This window comes from Pteropus vampyrus, unplaced genomic scaffold (assembly GCF_000151845.1).
Source record: "Pteropus vampyrus isolate Shadow unplaced genomic scaffold, Pvam_2.0 Scaffold194, whole genome shotgun sequence".
Classification (NCBI taxonomy): Eukaryota; Metazoa; Chordata; class Mammalia; order Chiroptera; family Pteropodidae; genus Pteropus; species Pteropus vampyrus.
This window is the reverse complement of record NW_011888975.1, coordinates 80,684-96,531: the sequence shown is the minus strand read 5'-3', so window position 1 is coordinate 96,531 and position 15,848 is coordinate 80,684. Positions and strand designations below refer to the sequence as shown.

Below are 15,848 nucleotides of genomic sequence, written 5' to 3'. Positions count from 1 at the left end.
ATCAAGCTGTGTCCACACCCACAACTGTCTTAACTGATTTTCTCTGCCTGACATAACAGCTGAACGGTCACTGCCCAGGTGGACAGAATCTCCTCCTACATATATTTTTAATATGTACCGTGTTTCTTTCTTCCACTCCAATACTCTTCAACACTGCCTTGTCTCCCCTCTGCCTTTGTCATTCACCCTTTTCTATTTTCTCTTCTTCCACCTCTCCTTCCTTTTCAATAAGAGTTTCTCACCCCCATTTTCCTCCTTGGCTCCTATTTGTCCTTGGCGTTTGTTCCTTAATTTGAAGAAACAGTGTCGCCCACTCTTTATAGGAGAACAAATGCATCTCCAATTCTGTGATGCCTATAACTCACATATATTTTGCCCCATATCTAATCACCGAAAACAAATACGGTATAAATCTAAGCAATCAAACATCGGTAATCAATCTGTAGTTTACTTTTGAGGAAGTTATTTTGTGACAGAGAGATTCTACTCTCTCGTCCCTGTACTATACTAATCCAATTCTCTTCCCCGGGGCAGCAAGCATTACGCCACAGCAGCGAGATTACTAACCCATCACCAACCTTCTCCATGGCTCCATATCAAGGAAACTTTGACAAACCAAAGTCCTAATTCCTACCTGAGACTAAATGGTTCCGGTCAACAGTCTCGTCCACCCCTGACTGCAACCACCAGCACCGGCACCCACACGCCATTCCCCCAAAATGTTCACTTCACAATATTTTGTTGTGGTTCATTTAAGCCGCGGGGCCCATCCTTACCACCACTCCCCAGGTCCAAGTTAAAAATATCAACCAAGCAAACAAACAAACAAACAAACAGGTCTCATCCACAGGCTGTCTCCTTAGACCTCCTCCTTACTCTTTCCCATCCTGCCCTAATTTAACTGCCCTTCTTGCCAAGTTCACCACCCTCTGTGCTATTTTCAGCTTCACTCTGTCCACACTGCTCGTCACCTTGATTTCTCTCCTCAACCGCACTGCCTCCGGTCATTTTGAGCAATGTCCTTCCAGGCTCTATCTAGCCCCCACCCTACTGCTGTCTCCCTGCTTGGTCCACCGAGCCCCTACGGGTAAAACTCATGCAGTTTCACATTTCAAATTTCAGATTCCCCATGACCTTCAATGAAGTCTTCGCACTTCAAGAAAACTTGGGCAAAATTCAGAGTCGGCTTGAGATTACATATAGTTCTGAGAGCTAGAGGAGAGAGAGCACATAACTGAAATATAGAGATAACCAAATGGCTCTACATTACAATCTTTTCCATGAAGCTTTTTTAAAAAGCAATAATTTATATTTCATCGTTTTTGGTGGAGCCAACTGAGTAGACTTTGGTGGCTTTGAGAGTCGAGGGCTGAGATGCTGCCCAGTTTTTGTCCCACCCCCACCTTGTGATGATACACGAGACTATCTGAGACAGTCGAGCAGGTTGGTTAGTCAGTTCCCCCTCCACCCCCCGGACCCATGGTTGGTTCAGGGATGGGCATGAGACTCAGACAGGGCTAAGCAGGTGGCTCCTTGGCTAAGTATGAGAACCATGGCTGAGAAAATGTCAGCTGAAAAGGAATTACTGAATTGCTCATTTCTTTTCTGTCCCCTCAAGCTTTCAGAGTGGGACGAAGAAAAGGACGTATAAGGAAAGTGACTAAACGGCATTTTTTAAAACATTTCCTTCCTATAAAACTTTTCCAGAAAATCACAGAGCAAATAGATAAGGGATTTTTAGATAAACTAGGGGAAAAAAAAAAGAAGAAAAAGACATTCTAAATCGCTAAATATTAAACCAACAATGATATTTAAAAACTAGGAAATATAAAATAGAACAGAAGGGAAAATGGCATGGAGTCCAGTTACAATATCTATATTACCGAACCTACAAAAGAGAGAAAATCTAAATATAAAACAGATTCATGTTTATTAATTTAAAGATAGGCAGAGGTTAAATACAAATAATTAAGTAGGCTGAGAAATTACCTCCCACCTCACAAGTAAATTTTAATTTGGACATAAAATTCGATAGTTGTATAAGCAAAAGACCCTGACCCAAACTGTTCTTACCGTTTCCTTGCCCCAGAATGTCACCCCACAGCTCTCCTTTTGAGAGATGGAAAACGAATTTTTCCTCTGGAAATAGCCAATGTCTTTATTCATACAATTCCTCAACTGAAAGGAAATTTCCTGCCTCGATTACACAGAAAATTACTGGGTTCTCTAAGTAGCTTTTAAAGGCTCCACAGAGCTTTCGTGAGTGATTCGGACCCACACGTTCCCTGGAAGGAGCACATGGAACCCACATGAGACTGTGCCTGGGGGCCGAGTCCAGGCCACCGAGTCTGGGCGCAAGCCGCGGGAGAGGGTGAAGCCAAACAAGGGTGATTTCATTCCATACTTAAACGTTTTTACGAAACTCCACATCTATTTTCTCAACTTCCATTGTCATCGATAGGTTTGTCTTTACAAATACTGGTAGAAAAGGTGGCCTTTTATAAAATGTATGTCCGGTAGAAGGTGCGATGCTGACTTCTTCTCTGACCACGGCCTAGGTTACAGATTTGGCACTTTTCACTTGGCCTGAAAGGAAGCAGATTTTTAGAATTACATTTAGTCAGCTTGGAATATAAAACAAAAACGAAGCCAGTTTTTAAAACAACGGGCATGAAGTAAATCAGTCTGTCCCGGTCATTAATTAAACCTTGGTGTGTCAATTCAAGTATTCTCCCCGCCTGCCTTTTTAAAAATATTTACAGCTGTACTGCAATCAGTATTATTGTTCCTAATTCTGCCATTGAATAGAATAACTTTTTTTTTATAAATTGCTTAACCTCTCTTGTCTTCATTTTCTTTATTGTAAAATGAAGGGGACATTTCAGAGGTTCCGTCAAGATCCAACCTTTCCATAATATGAAGGTGCAAGAAAATATACATATGACCAGTGCTTGGAAGGCATACAGGGTTCATGGGGAGAGAGCTAACCTTCCTCAGATGTGAGAAGGGAAGGAGGTTGTTGGGCCAGGCAAACAGTCGTGGTGGAGCCGGGGGGAGGGTGGAAATCGGACGGTATCACAATCATTCAGGTCTTAATCATCTCAACTCCTGGACTATGCTGGTCTCACTCCCTCTAGCCTCTTCTCTCTCCCATCCGTTTTACAAGGAAAGACAGATTATTCCCCACTATAACCTCTCTTCTCTCCTACTCCAAAGCCTTTAATGTCAACTCACTACACTGAAAATAAAGCCCAAGTTTTCTAAGCTTATAATTCAGTACTTTTAATGAAATGATGACAAATTAACTTTCTAACCTCATTGCCTACTGTTTCTTAACACAGACATGACTACAATCAGCCAGACGGACACCGACCACGTCCCTGTTCCCACATCTGACCTTCTCGGACCACACACAGCACTTAGTCTACCTTCTCAAGTATGCATGTTTACCACATGGGTGGCAGGTTCTTTAAAGCCAAGGACGGTCAAAAGTGTCTAGCTCCCTTCGGGAGACCTGGGATGTTAGATACAGGTGGCAAGGGATAATCTGCCACGCCATGAGACTGGATTGTCTTAACCTTAAAAAAAATCCACAGCCCCTTTTGACAAACATAAAAATCTTAGGTACTGGACACATTCAAAGAAATGAAGTTGAACCCCTACCTCACATCATATACAAAAATAACTCAAAATGGACCCTAGAACTAAATGTAAGAGCTAAATCTATGAAACTCTTACAAAAAAATAATAAAACGTAAAAGTAAACCTTAATGACCTTGGATTAGGCAATGTTTCTTAGATATGACCCTGAAAGTAAAAGCAACAAGAGAAAAAATAAATAAACTGGACTTCATCAAACCGAAATTTTGTGCTTCAAAGGATACAATTAAGGAAATGAAAAGACAACCCACAGAATGAGAGAAAATATTTGCGAATCACATATCTGGTAAGGGACTTGTCTCCAAAATATATACAGAACTCTTACAACTCAACAATAAAAAGGCAATCCAATCTAAAAACTGGCAAAGAATTCAAATAGACATTTCTCCAAAGAAAATATACATATGACCAGTAAACACACGAAAGATGTGTAATACCATTAGTAATTCAGGAAATTCGAATCAAAACTACATTAACATACCACTTCACACCTGAGATGGCTAAAAACAATTCTAAAAGACAATAACAAAGGTCGGTAATGATGTGGAGAAATTGGAGCCCTCATATATATCACTTGTGGGAATGAAAAATTGGAAACGGTTTAGCGAGTCCTCAAAAGGTCAGACATAGAGGCATAATGACCCAGTAACTCCACTCCTAAGAATACACCCTAGAGAAAAGAAAACATATGGTGACACGAAAATTTGTTCACAAAAGTTTATTTGTAATATTTTATAATAATCATTATAATAGTCAAAAGAGTGGAAACTTAAATGTCCTTCAACTTCTAAATGGATAAATTTGAATCCATACAATGGAATATTATTGACCCATACAAAGGAATACTGATACATGTTACAACATGGATGAACTCTGAAAACATTATGCTCAGTGAAAGAAGCCAGGCACGAAATGCCACGGATTCTATTTATGAAATGTCCAGAAGAGGCAAGCCCAGAGAAAGTAGCTAATGGTAACCAGGGGCTTGTGGGAGAGAGGAATGGGAAGTAACTGGTAATGGGTGGTAAAATGTTCTAAAATTAGATAGTGGTGATGATTACACAATTCTGCATATACTAAAAATCACTGTACTGTATGTACATTTTTAAATGGTGAATTTTATGGTATGAGAATTATATCTCAGTAAAGCTGATATTTTTAAAAATCTTAGGTATGACTGCCACCAAGATTCTTTTCTTTTTTTATTAAATTTGTTGGGGTGACATTGGTTAATAAAATTATATAGATTTCAAGTGTACAATTCAGTAATATATCGTATGTATAATGCATTGTGTGTTTGCCGCCCAAAGTTAAAATTCCTTCTGTCACCATATATTTGACCCCCTTTTACTCTTATCTATCTACCCCCTCTCCCCTTTCCACCTAGATTCTGACATTGTACCTTCTTCATTCACATGACAGTATTCCCACAATAGGTTTTGCAAAATATTGTTATAACACTCGAAAATGCTTTAATTTACTTTTCAATTACAGTTGACATACAATATTATATTAGTTTCAGGTATACAACATAATAATTAAACACTTATATACCTTAGGAAGTGATTGCCTGATAAGTCTAATACCCATGCGACACTGTACCTAGTTATTATAATAGTATTGATTATATTCTCTATGGTGTACTTTACCTCCATGTGACTATTTTTGTAACTCAAATTCTGCCACCCTACCTCATAGGAGGACATGCCTTCTTAGTTGAAAATCACCGGTCAAAATCAAAGGCATAGTAAATTATATTAAATTAAATAATTAATGATGATAATAATATTAAGATAAGTATTAGACATTCTCTATAGAAATAATTCAGTTATCATTTTAAGTCATTATTAACACTAAAACTATTAATGAAACTAGGACGTTATATCACAGGTCAGTGCTTGTAACAAGGGTAATACGTAATAAAGACTGTTAAAATCAGAAGATCTCAGAAATAACAACATGAAACCCAATTTTCATCTTTTCTGACATTCAAACCATTTTTTATCCAAAACTTACGTGGCGTAGACATTTTCGTGAAGATGGGAGTCACGACATCTTCCAGTTGTTGTTTCTGCTCAAAAAGCTCATCGATAGAAGCTTCCGAATGGGTCTCCAGCCACTCATTCTTCGCCCGGCAGGCACCGAGGATGGTATTCTAGAGACAGAAAGAGAGTCTGCTTTGTGCTTATTTATGGAAAAACAAAACTCTATAGTATCCCTAAACCAGCACTGCCCAACAAAACTTTCTGTGACGATGGAAATGGTTTATAGCTGCACTGTCCAATACAGCCATCATGGACACATGTGGCCATCGACTACTTAAAAAGTAGCTAGTGTGACTGAGGGGCTGAATTTTTAATCTTATTTAATGTTAATGAATTCAATTTAAATAGACAGATGTGGCTAGTGGCTACTATACTGGACAGCATAGCTCTAACATCGGTGGAATGTGATTATAATTAAACTCGCATTAGAGAGTCATGAAGCCTTGGGCTAGTCTATACCCTCTCCCTAATTCTTTATTTTCATTGAGCCCTGTGATACAGAGAAGTGTTTGCAAAGGTTGGAAAAGAGTAAGTGGAGGGTATGAGCTGCAGGCAACTCAACAGACAATGTGGAGACTTCACTCCTTCTCAGATGGTTCACAGGAGGAGGAAGCGGGCCCCGCATCACTGAAAACCATCTCTGTGCACGTGGGCAGCAAACCGCTGGTGTCTGATTTAAGCTGTTTATTGTCAGACAGTTTGTAACAATAAGAAGAATGAATAAATGCATGTCCGGTCCCTATTATTAAATAAATAAGGAGGACTAGAGGCAGAAGGATAGAGAAGGAAGTAGACTTGGAAAGATACTGTGACATATCATTAAAAGAAAAAAAAGCAAATTAAAGAATCATATGTATAGTCATCTCACTTTTATAAAAACAAAATCTCTCTTATAAAACTATACGTGTGCATGCATATGTTTATACAAGAGAAAGTATGGTGAGATTAACACTACGTGTTATTAGAACTACAGGGTACTAAAACTGGAAATGGAAGAGAAAAAGCTTGCTTTAGACATTCCAATTTTATTCTCATTATTACTATCTGTGCCTAATATTTTCTAGTTCCAATAACCAAAAATTTAAAAATCGAAATTAAAAAGGCTTTTATAGTAACTAGTTTGACAAAGTGCTGTTTGTTTGTGTCAGAAAAATCTTGGTTGGCAGATCCGATGGCTACAATAGCTGTTCGAATAGAATGTTGGCTAGATTCTGCTTTTTCATAAGAGATTTTGTAAAGCGTTTTACAAACCACCAGTGAAATGTGTAACCTATCACGGTTCCAGACTTGGTGATGCCTATGCCTTTAGCAACTGTTCGCTCTTTTTCATCAGAAAGTCACAGAACATCCTGCAGAGAGATGCCAGAAATAATTTAAAACAAAAACACATTACCGAAACCTCCTGTGTATCTCCCATGTGTGAACATTCAAAGCAATAGACCAGTCCACACTCAGTACTTTGTTATCCAGTAAATGTGGCAAGCTGGCTTTAAACAAGCTGTCTTTCTATCTGTGTTATCTTTTTTTTAACATTATGTAAAATTTGATACATTAAAAATATATAATGTGTATAGTATATACATATGCACTAAAATATATGCTGTATATCTTAGTTTTTGAGCAAAATAATGAGTATCAGTGACACTTCCAACCAACTAAAGAACCGGAACACGGCCAGTAGAGCTAAGGCCACCTCTGTGCACTCCCATTCCACCCCCCTGCCCGCCTCCAAGAGACAGTCACAATCTGTGTTGATATCTCTGTGTTCCTTCTTTAAATAGTTTTGTGTGGGCGTCCCTAAACAATATAGTTTGATTTTGCTTGTGGTTGACCTTTATAAAAATTCATGCAGTTCTGGCAATGTTGTTGTTTTTTTTTTTTTTTTTCACTCAATACTACATTTCTCAGATTCAATCATGTTGTTAGGTGAGATGCTTAGTACATCTCTGTTACTCTTTAATATTATTTCATTTCATTTTTATTAGAAGAAGGGAAGGAGGGAAAAAAACAGAAGAAGAAAACAGCAAATTCCATCACCTACCTCTGGAACATTAGTGTGGAAAGTAAAGCTATAAGGCAAATATCTCAAAAGACTTCAGAACAAGCAATAATCACGTGGTACCTTGTCTTCTTTACAGAGTCTCCCTGGGCCCTTTTCTGTCTCTGTGACGGTTGCAGAGACCTTTGCAATATATTTTTTCAGAACCAGCCTTGCGTCTGAAAGAATAAGACAGGAAAATGCACAATAAGACACAGGCCAAAAAATATGCTCAACTGTTTCTAACGCACTATTACATGTCCAGAGCTTTAAAAAGATTGTTTGTGGGAGATTTTTTTTTTGTGGTTGTTTTCATTGACTTTCAAGAAAGCTAACACTCAAGCAACACGGCACTCTGGGGCACTCACTGTGTTCCTAGAATTATTCGAAAATTTTTGAAGAACAAATAAATATAAAATGTGACACCTGATCTCTCAAAGAGGCAGTAATCTATTAAAATATCTACTCTGGAGAAAAAAAGAAAAAAGATATTTCCAATACACAAACTGTCACTTGTTCTGGATCCTTCTAAATAAATTTAAAAATCGTTTTCCTTTTCAAAAAAAAAAAGTGTTTAAAATAATTCCATTCACTATAGCACCCATAGTAATGTCATCACAAAATTTGCAAGATATAGGTAAACAAAATATAACACTTGGAGAAAAATAAAAGACTCGATGAATCGAAAGGCTTACTATATTCCTAGATGGAACAACTGAATATTGTAAGTTTGTACATTGGCCCCATATTAAGCTAACGGTTGATGTATTTGTTTCTTGTGGCTGCTATAACAAATTGTCATAAAATCTGTGGCTTAGAACAACACAGATTTCTCCTTTTATAGTTTCAGAGGCCAGAAGTCGGAAACGAGTTTTGCTGGGCTAACGTCAAGGTGCCGGCCGGGCGGACTCCTTCTGTGGGCTCTGAGGAGAGAGTCTGTTTTCTTGCCTTTTTCAACCTCCGGTGGCCGCCTGTCCTCCTTGCCCGGTGGCCGCCTGTCCTCCTTGCCCGGTGGCCCCTCCCGCCACGCTCAGCGCACAGCACTCCAATCTCTACTCCCATCATCGCCTTCCCCTCTTCTGTGTCAAAGCTCCTTCTGCCTCCCGCTCGTAGAAAGGACGCTTATGATAACAGTGAGGTCCCACCTGGATAATCCGGGATGATCTCCCGGCCTCAAGAGCTGTATTTTAAGGATCTCCAAAGTCCCTTCTGCCACAGGAGGGAACAGTCACAGGTTCCAGAAGTTAGGACCTAGATATATACATTTGGTAGCCATTTCTCAGCCAACCACGGCCTTCCAAAATTCACAGCTATCCCACGTGTAAAATTCATTCGGCCCATCCCAGCACCCAAGAGTCCCGGCCCATTACATCGATCCACGTCCTAATGCTCACCCAAAAGATCAGCTGCTCGGAAGTCTCCAATCTCATCATCTAAATCCCCTAGACAGCGTATGGGCGAGACCAGGTATGGCCCTTCCGTCCTTGGGTAGACATGTGAAAACGGAAAATGAGTCGCCTGTCCAGAGCGATTCTGAAATCCCACGGGGCAAACCCTCTGAGGTGTCCAGGCCCAGGACTGATCCCCTGTGGCACAAGGCTTGTCCCCTCGGCTGCAGCTCCAACCCAAGTCGTCCTAACTTTTTCACGAAAGGCAGCCCGTTTTACCTGTCGTTTCCTGCCTTGTAGAGTTTTGGGAGTCTGGCAGCCTTTTTTGCATTTTGTCTAAACTGTCGAAGTTCCTAGCCATGTAACATCCTCAAACCTCGTGAGTGCCCCTGCGTGGCCCAGAGACCCATCCCACGGGACTGGAGGCTCCTCGACGGGTCGGCCCCAGACACCCTCGTTTCTGCTCGTGCCCTCTGCTGGGCCGGCTGCAGAGACCGTGAGCAGCACGCCCGACGCCCGCGGCTCGAGCGGAACGCGGTCCAGCCCCATCCGTGGCCTCCTCTCCGGGCACACGGTCCCGGCAGCGAAAATCCCAATTTCAGTACTTCGCGATCTGGACAGGCTCAGAAGCGCCCGCCACGCCAAGCCCTGTTCCTCCGTGCACGACAGGTTCTTGCCTCGATTCGTCTCTCTCCACTCACCTGTTACTGTAAGCTACGGGAGAGATCGGGTCATGCCGCCACCTTGCTCGGACATCCATTCAGCTAAACCAGTGTCCACAGCCACCGCGTACAGTCTCGCTTGCTTTCTGCCGCCCCGTGAGACCGCCTTTCCCCCACTTCCAGTGACGGGTCCCTCGCTTCCCTCTGAGCCTTCGCCAGGACGCCTTCGCCGCTATTTCCACCGACGCTGTCTACGGTGACTTAGGTACAGGTTCCCGTCCGCCTTCTCACCTCCTGAGCCCTCATCGGCTGCGTCTTTATGGCCTCACTTCCATCCACAGTCCGCTCAAGGCCATCCAGGCTATTCCCGTCATGCCCCTCAAAAGTCTTCCATGAGGCCACCACTCAATTCCAAAGCTTCCCCCACAGTTTCGGCCACTTGTGACAGCACCTCACGCCCAGGTGCCAGTCTGTACTCGTTTCCTGCGGCCGCCGAAACAAATTACCACAAACTCAATGGCCTGAAACAACACTAATTGATCCTTTTACAGTTCTGGAGACCGGAAGTCCGAAATCAGTTTCACGGGCTGAAGTCCAGGTGTTGGCAGGGCTGACTCCCGGCGGCTCTAAGAAAAAACCATTCCTTATCTTCTTCAGCTTCTGGCAACCATCCCAGCTTGTGGTCTCTCCCAAACCTTCAGAGTGCATCACCCCACATCCTCCTCTTCTGTATCAAACATCCCTCTTCTTTCCTCTTATAAGGCCACTTGTGACTATATTCCGGGCCCGCCTGGCTAATCCAGGATAATAAATCTCCCATTGTCAAGATCCTTAACTTAATTATATCTGCAAAGTTTCTTCTGCCCTATAACAGTCGCGGGTTCCAATGATTAGGACCTGCTATCTTTGGGCGCCATCAACCAGCCTACCATAATCCGTATACGTAATCTTGTGAAATTCCAAACGGAAATTTTAGAGAGACTTAGTGAAATCGATTGTGTCATCGGTAGTACCTAACAATCTCTTTAAGCCTCGTTTGCCTGTCTGTAAAGCAGACCATAATAAAAGTGCCTTCCAGCGTCAAGTTCAGGCGCACATCTGAAATAGTCTTAATGGACATGGACTAGATCAACGGTCTTCTTGCTTCCGGCCCTTCCCAGCTTCAAACCCATCCTTCATGTCGCAAGCAGAATTGATCACCTGAACTGGAATCATCACGAGTTAGGTGACCTGGAGTCAGTGGTGTTTCCACAACTTCAGTACAAGACGGAGCTCAGGGGAGGGATGAGCTGGAGGAGGGGACTAAGGGACTTGTCACGCAACTGCATCTCTACCACGTGCCCACGGGTTTTATTGAGAGCACATGTTTATTTTGGGTGGCTTGGGAGAGAGAGGAGCTTATTGCAAGCATCCTCTTAATGCGAATTGGGTAGCTTCTAAGGAACAGAAACTTCTTTCTCATGGTTCCGGGGCTGCGTAGTCCAACATCAAGGCACCAGGATGGTCGTAGTCTGGCGAGAACCCTCTTCCTTCATAGCAGGGCCTTCCTCACGTGCTGGGAGGGGCAAGGCACTCGGTGGGGGTCAGGGGGGTCTCCCCAACCCCCAGCACTAATCCCATTCCCAAGGCTCCACCCTCAGGTGCCTCCCAAAGGCCCTGCCTCCTAAGACCATCACATTGGGCATTAGGATTTCAATTCTGGGAGGACGCAAACATTCAGACCACAGCAGAACCTGTTCCCCCATTTATAAGGTGTAAGTAACACAGCACAGTCCTCACAGGGTTGGCATAAGGGTTAAACAGAACATAGTATAATGCATACAAATATCTTGGCACAGTGCCTGGCACGCAATAAAGCACTCAATTAGTTTACCATGTCATTTCTCTCCTCAAAACTTTATAAATGATTCTCTATTGATTTCTGAATAAAATACAGGGCCCTCTGAGATCTATCTAGCCACAGGCTCTCTTTCCAGCTTTATTCCTCCCACCATCACCCAGAGAGTCTATCCATTGTTTACTTCCTATTCCCTCTGGCCCCTGATGTCTGTACGGCTCACTCCTTCCGTTCCTCAGGCCTCTGCTCGAGCATCGCCTCATCGGAGAGGAGGCCCTTCCTGATCGCCCCCCATACGACAGCACTCACACTCACTCGGTCGCCTGCTGGCAGCTCGCAACCCCCTCACCACTCTACTTGTCTCCATGGCACTAACGCATAGATTTAGAGAGAGATTATTTTCTGCGTCTCCCTACAAGAAAGTAAACATAAAGATTGTTTCGTGCCTACCTGTAGATGCATTCTGAGTTCCTTAGCATGCAGGAGGTGCCTAATAAATATGTCGTATGTTTGTAATAAAATAAGAATAAAATAAGAATTTCTTTGCTTATTTTACGCTCCTCAACCTCAGATGTCCCATCCGCACTGCCACCTACCAAAATTCTACTCGATATTCAAATCTCACTCAAATGTACTTCTACAAACTCCCAATGCCAAATAGAACTCATTGCCCTTTATTGCTCTTTCGACTGTCACATGATTATAATTTGATTTACTTCTCATTTTAGTCGACAGTATCTTGGAATTTTTATCATCTTGTTTTTTGCTTCTACCTCTAGATCGTTAAGATCCTTCAAGGAGGGTCCGTGTCTCATCTTTTGATGATAGACCATGCCACCTCACCATCTCACCTTTTCTCGCATGCCGAATTCCCCGCCCCTCACCCCCTACCTAACAGTGCCACATTGCCACCAAAGGGACCTTGGTTAAAAGGAGGAAGCACTCGATATGTGTTTAACTATTTGAAGGGAAGGACAAGTCAGAGTGAAAACACGAAGCAGACTGCAGGTTGCGGGAAATGGTACAGGTACAGACATTTTTTTAAGGAGATGCATAACCGCCAAACTTCACAAGGGGTAGAAGAGATACGGGTAAATTATTTCCATGGAAGTCCATTAATGTGATCACAGTTTGAATTTATTAGCGGTAAAATATTAGTAAAGTCTTCATTTTTCATAAAATTGAAGACACTCAATCCATTCTGGCAAAAAGCAAGAAGCATCCCTGAGAAACCCAAGGTGACTGGTTAGATGACACCTTTTAGTTCCAATATGGCTCTTTATGACATCACAGAATCTCCCGCTGAATCACTGTGACTGATGATATGACAATGACCATCAGTGTATATTTTATGGTCCAGGAAGACTATCTTAAATGTCTTCGCCAGAGCACCATATTAACTCATGCTCAGGGCATTTCTGCTCTGCCTCTGACCACACTTTTGGCTATAGATTCTTTTGTCCCAATTAAGAGAGAAAGATGTCCATTCAAGGAACATCCCTGATTTCTCCTCTGTTGTTTATCTGCCTCTTGAGGGAGAGCCTCTGCATCTGTGATGGAACTATCTGGACAAAGGTTGGATGGGAGATCTTTCCAGAAGAAATGTATTATCTGAAAGTTAAGCCTTCTCCATCTCACTGTCTACCTTACCCTATGGACAAACTATGCTGCAATCTTGCTAATGTGGATATATTTAAGGATTGTTTACATCTCATGTATATTTTAGTACAGGCTCTCTTTTTAATCCTGACTGTTTTATCTGTGCATTACCTGTGGATGAAATGGAAGAAACACAAGAAAAAGGTGAATGAGTGATGACATAGTAATACTTATAGAATGTCAGAGGTTAAAATGTATGATTTATCAGCTTCTTTGAGAAAGAGTACCACATCTTATTTCCCTTTGTAACTTCCCCTGGCACCTGCCATTCACTCTGAGCATCTAGCACAGTGTCTTGTACATATCAGGTGCTCGACAAATGTGTATTAAATTACAAGATCCTTAAAGTAATCTAGTCCAACCCCTCTATTTCAAGTTACAAAACACATCAAGAAAGTGGTAAGCTACAAAGAGTAGAATATATAGTAAGTGAAGTTATCCAACCAGGCCCTCGGGTAAGTCCTTCGATTTTTCTCAGCTGCCTCATCCATAAAATGAAGGATCTGGAGTAAGAGATCTGTTAAATCCCTTCCGCATCCATCTAAAAAGACTAAGTACATAAAAGTTGGCATGTATTTTTAAAATAGACTGTAAGCTAATTTCTAATGCTAGGATAACTTTCTTGGAAATGGCACTCTTGAACAAATTTCCCACTTGGCCAGTGGCACCACATTTTGAGGCAATCTTAAAAAAAGGGTCATTGATTTTCACAACAATTAGATAGTTATAAAATGACAATGATTTTATTGCATTATACCTTGAGGCTGTTTATAATAAAGGGAAATATTCTGCTAATATTTAAATAATTCCTCCTAGCAGAATGCTCTAACCATAAAAAGCACCTTTTCGTGTTTGCTGATGGTGATAATGATTACCATCCTCTTACACAGGAGCATATACGAAAGGGCATTTGTACCTTTCTCTTATAGTAATCTTTCTTTTGTATAAAGTAAGTGTGTGGTGTTGGAGTTTACGTACATTTGTCCAGAAAACAAACTGAATCTGAACTACAGTAAGGGAAAACAAAAAAACTATAACATCATTTGTTTTTCTCCTTTTAGCTGAAAAAACAAGCCTCCTCAGATACCTCTGGTAATAAAGACCTACAAACGCAGTCCATCTATGACATCGACCAAATACTCTGCAGACTGGTCGCCACAACGTCGATGATGACCAAGTATCTGAATCAGGTATCCCAACATACTTCGGCTAAGAAACTCAAGCACCGAAAATCAAAGAAGAAGAAGAGTGAAGAAGATCCAGAGTCCACTAAACACAACCACACGCACCCGTAGCTCAGTCCAATACGGAGACACACGGGAGACCTATGAGAGAATTTATATTAAGGACAAAAATAGATCTTTGCGAGCCTTTGTAATTTTGGGCCACCTTCTTTTTTTTTAATGGTTTTTTTTAATATACGTTAGTTTCAGGTACACAGCATAGTGGTTAGACATTTATATAATTTACAAAGTGATTCCCCCCAATTAGGCTAGTACCCACCTGGCACTATACATGGTTATTGCAATACTAGGGACTGTAGTCCCTATGCTGTACTCCGCAGCCCTAAGACTATTTTTTAACTACCAATTTTTACTTCTAAATCCCTTCACTTTTTTCACCCAGCAACCCCTCCCCCAAGCCACCTTCTTTACTGAAACTTTCCAGAGAAGTCTGGGTTGAAAAGTTCTTTCTAATCCACTAAAAAGGCATCCATACTTACAAAAGTACTGGGGGGGAATGTACAGTACCATTGTCTCAGGTTTAAGTATTTTGCTCTTTTTAATGTACGAGATTACTTATCATTAACCATTGGTAGAATAGGTTCTTTAGTGTTTTAATAAATCTGATTTAAGTAATATTTGTGATTTTTCTTACTTTCCTGAGCAAATTTTATGGCCACAAGAAGACTTAGTTTCCTATCTCAGATTGCTAAAAATAGTATAGAAAGATTAAGGAATAGATTAATTTTAAAATATATTTTTTTTTCCATTTCCAGTCTGATAAATGAAGAATTAAGTATCAACATTTTTTAAAGTTCCGACTTTTGATGCTCAGCCACCTCAATCCTTAAAAAGTATGGTTACCACACTTTCCAACAAAAACTGGGAGACTGATCTGAGACTGAGACAGAAGATTTGATTAAAAACATGTTGAAAAATCCCAGCAAAAAATATACCAGATCTGTAACAGATTGTTAAAAAAAAAACAAAAAAAACTTTTAAAAAACAATCCTTGAAACAGAAATAGATAACTCTACAGTCTTTACAGGTAATAGAAAAGAACAGTGCCTGCTGTGGGTTGTTGTGGATTATTAAAAGTTTATTTATGGTTTAAAAGTTTATTTACGGTTTGACTTTCCAGATTCTTCTTCTTCCTTCCACGCTCCCTTAGAACAACCCTACCTCCTGTTTCCGTTAGTTTGTTCCACTCCTTCAGCGTTCTGAACGGTCAACTAATTCCCTCTAAGAGAGTATTGGTATATCTTTCTCTTAATGGAGAATCTTGAACACTTAAAAAGTCTGCAAACCCCCAAAACCCAAAGAGATTTATCTCTAA

General features: G+C 41.1%; 2 protein-coding genes across 4 annotated transcripts in view; one reads left to right on the top strand and one right to left on the bottom strand.

Moving 5' to 3' along the window:
• Positions 1-1,907: 1,907 nt before the first annotated feature.
• Positions 1,908-15,848, bottom strand: part of ANKRD45 (ankyrin repeat domain 45) — a 31,488-nt gene continuing 17,547 nt past the window's right edge. For all 3 annotated transcript variants that reach the window (XM_011371692.2, XM_011371693.2, XM_023537576.1), the window contains exons 4-6: positions 7,828-7,922; positions 5,677-5,815; positions 1,908-2,586 (exon numbers count right to left, since the gene is read on the bottom strand). In XM_011371692.2, coding sequence (XP_011369994.1) covers positions 2,555-2,586; positions 5,677-5,815; positions 7,828-7,922 — 266 coding nt within the window. In that variant the 3' untranslated portion in view covers positions 1,908-2,554. The remainder of the gene's footprint in view (positions 2,587-5,676; positions 5,816-7,827; positions 7,923-15,848) is intronic.
• The window catches only part of TEX50 (testis expressed 50), a 3,165-nt gene continuing 426 nt past the window's right edge, over positions 13,110-15,848 (top strand). Inside the window, exons 1-3 of the mRNA XM_011371736.1 lie at positions 13,110-13,433; positions 14,351-14,580; positions 14,916-14,967. Coding sequence (XP_011370038.1) covers positions 13,110-13,433; positions 14,351-14,580; positions 14,916-14,967 — 606 coding nt within the window. The remainder of the gene's footprint in view (positions 13,434-14,350; positions 14,581-14,915; positions 14,968-15,848) is intronic.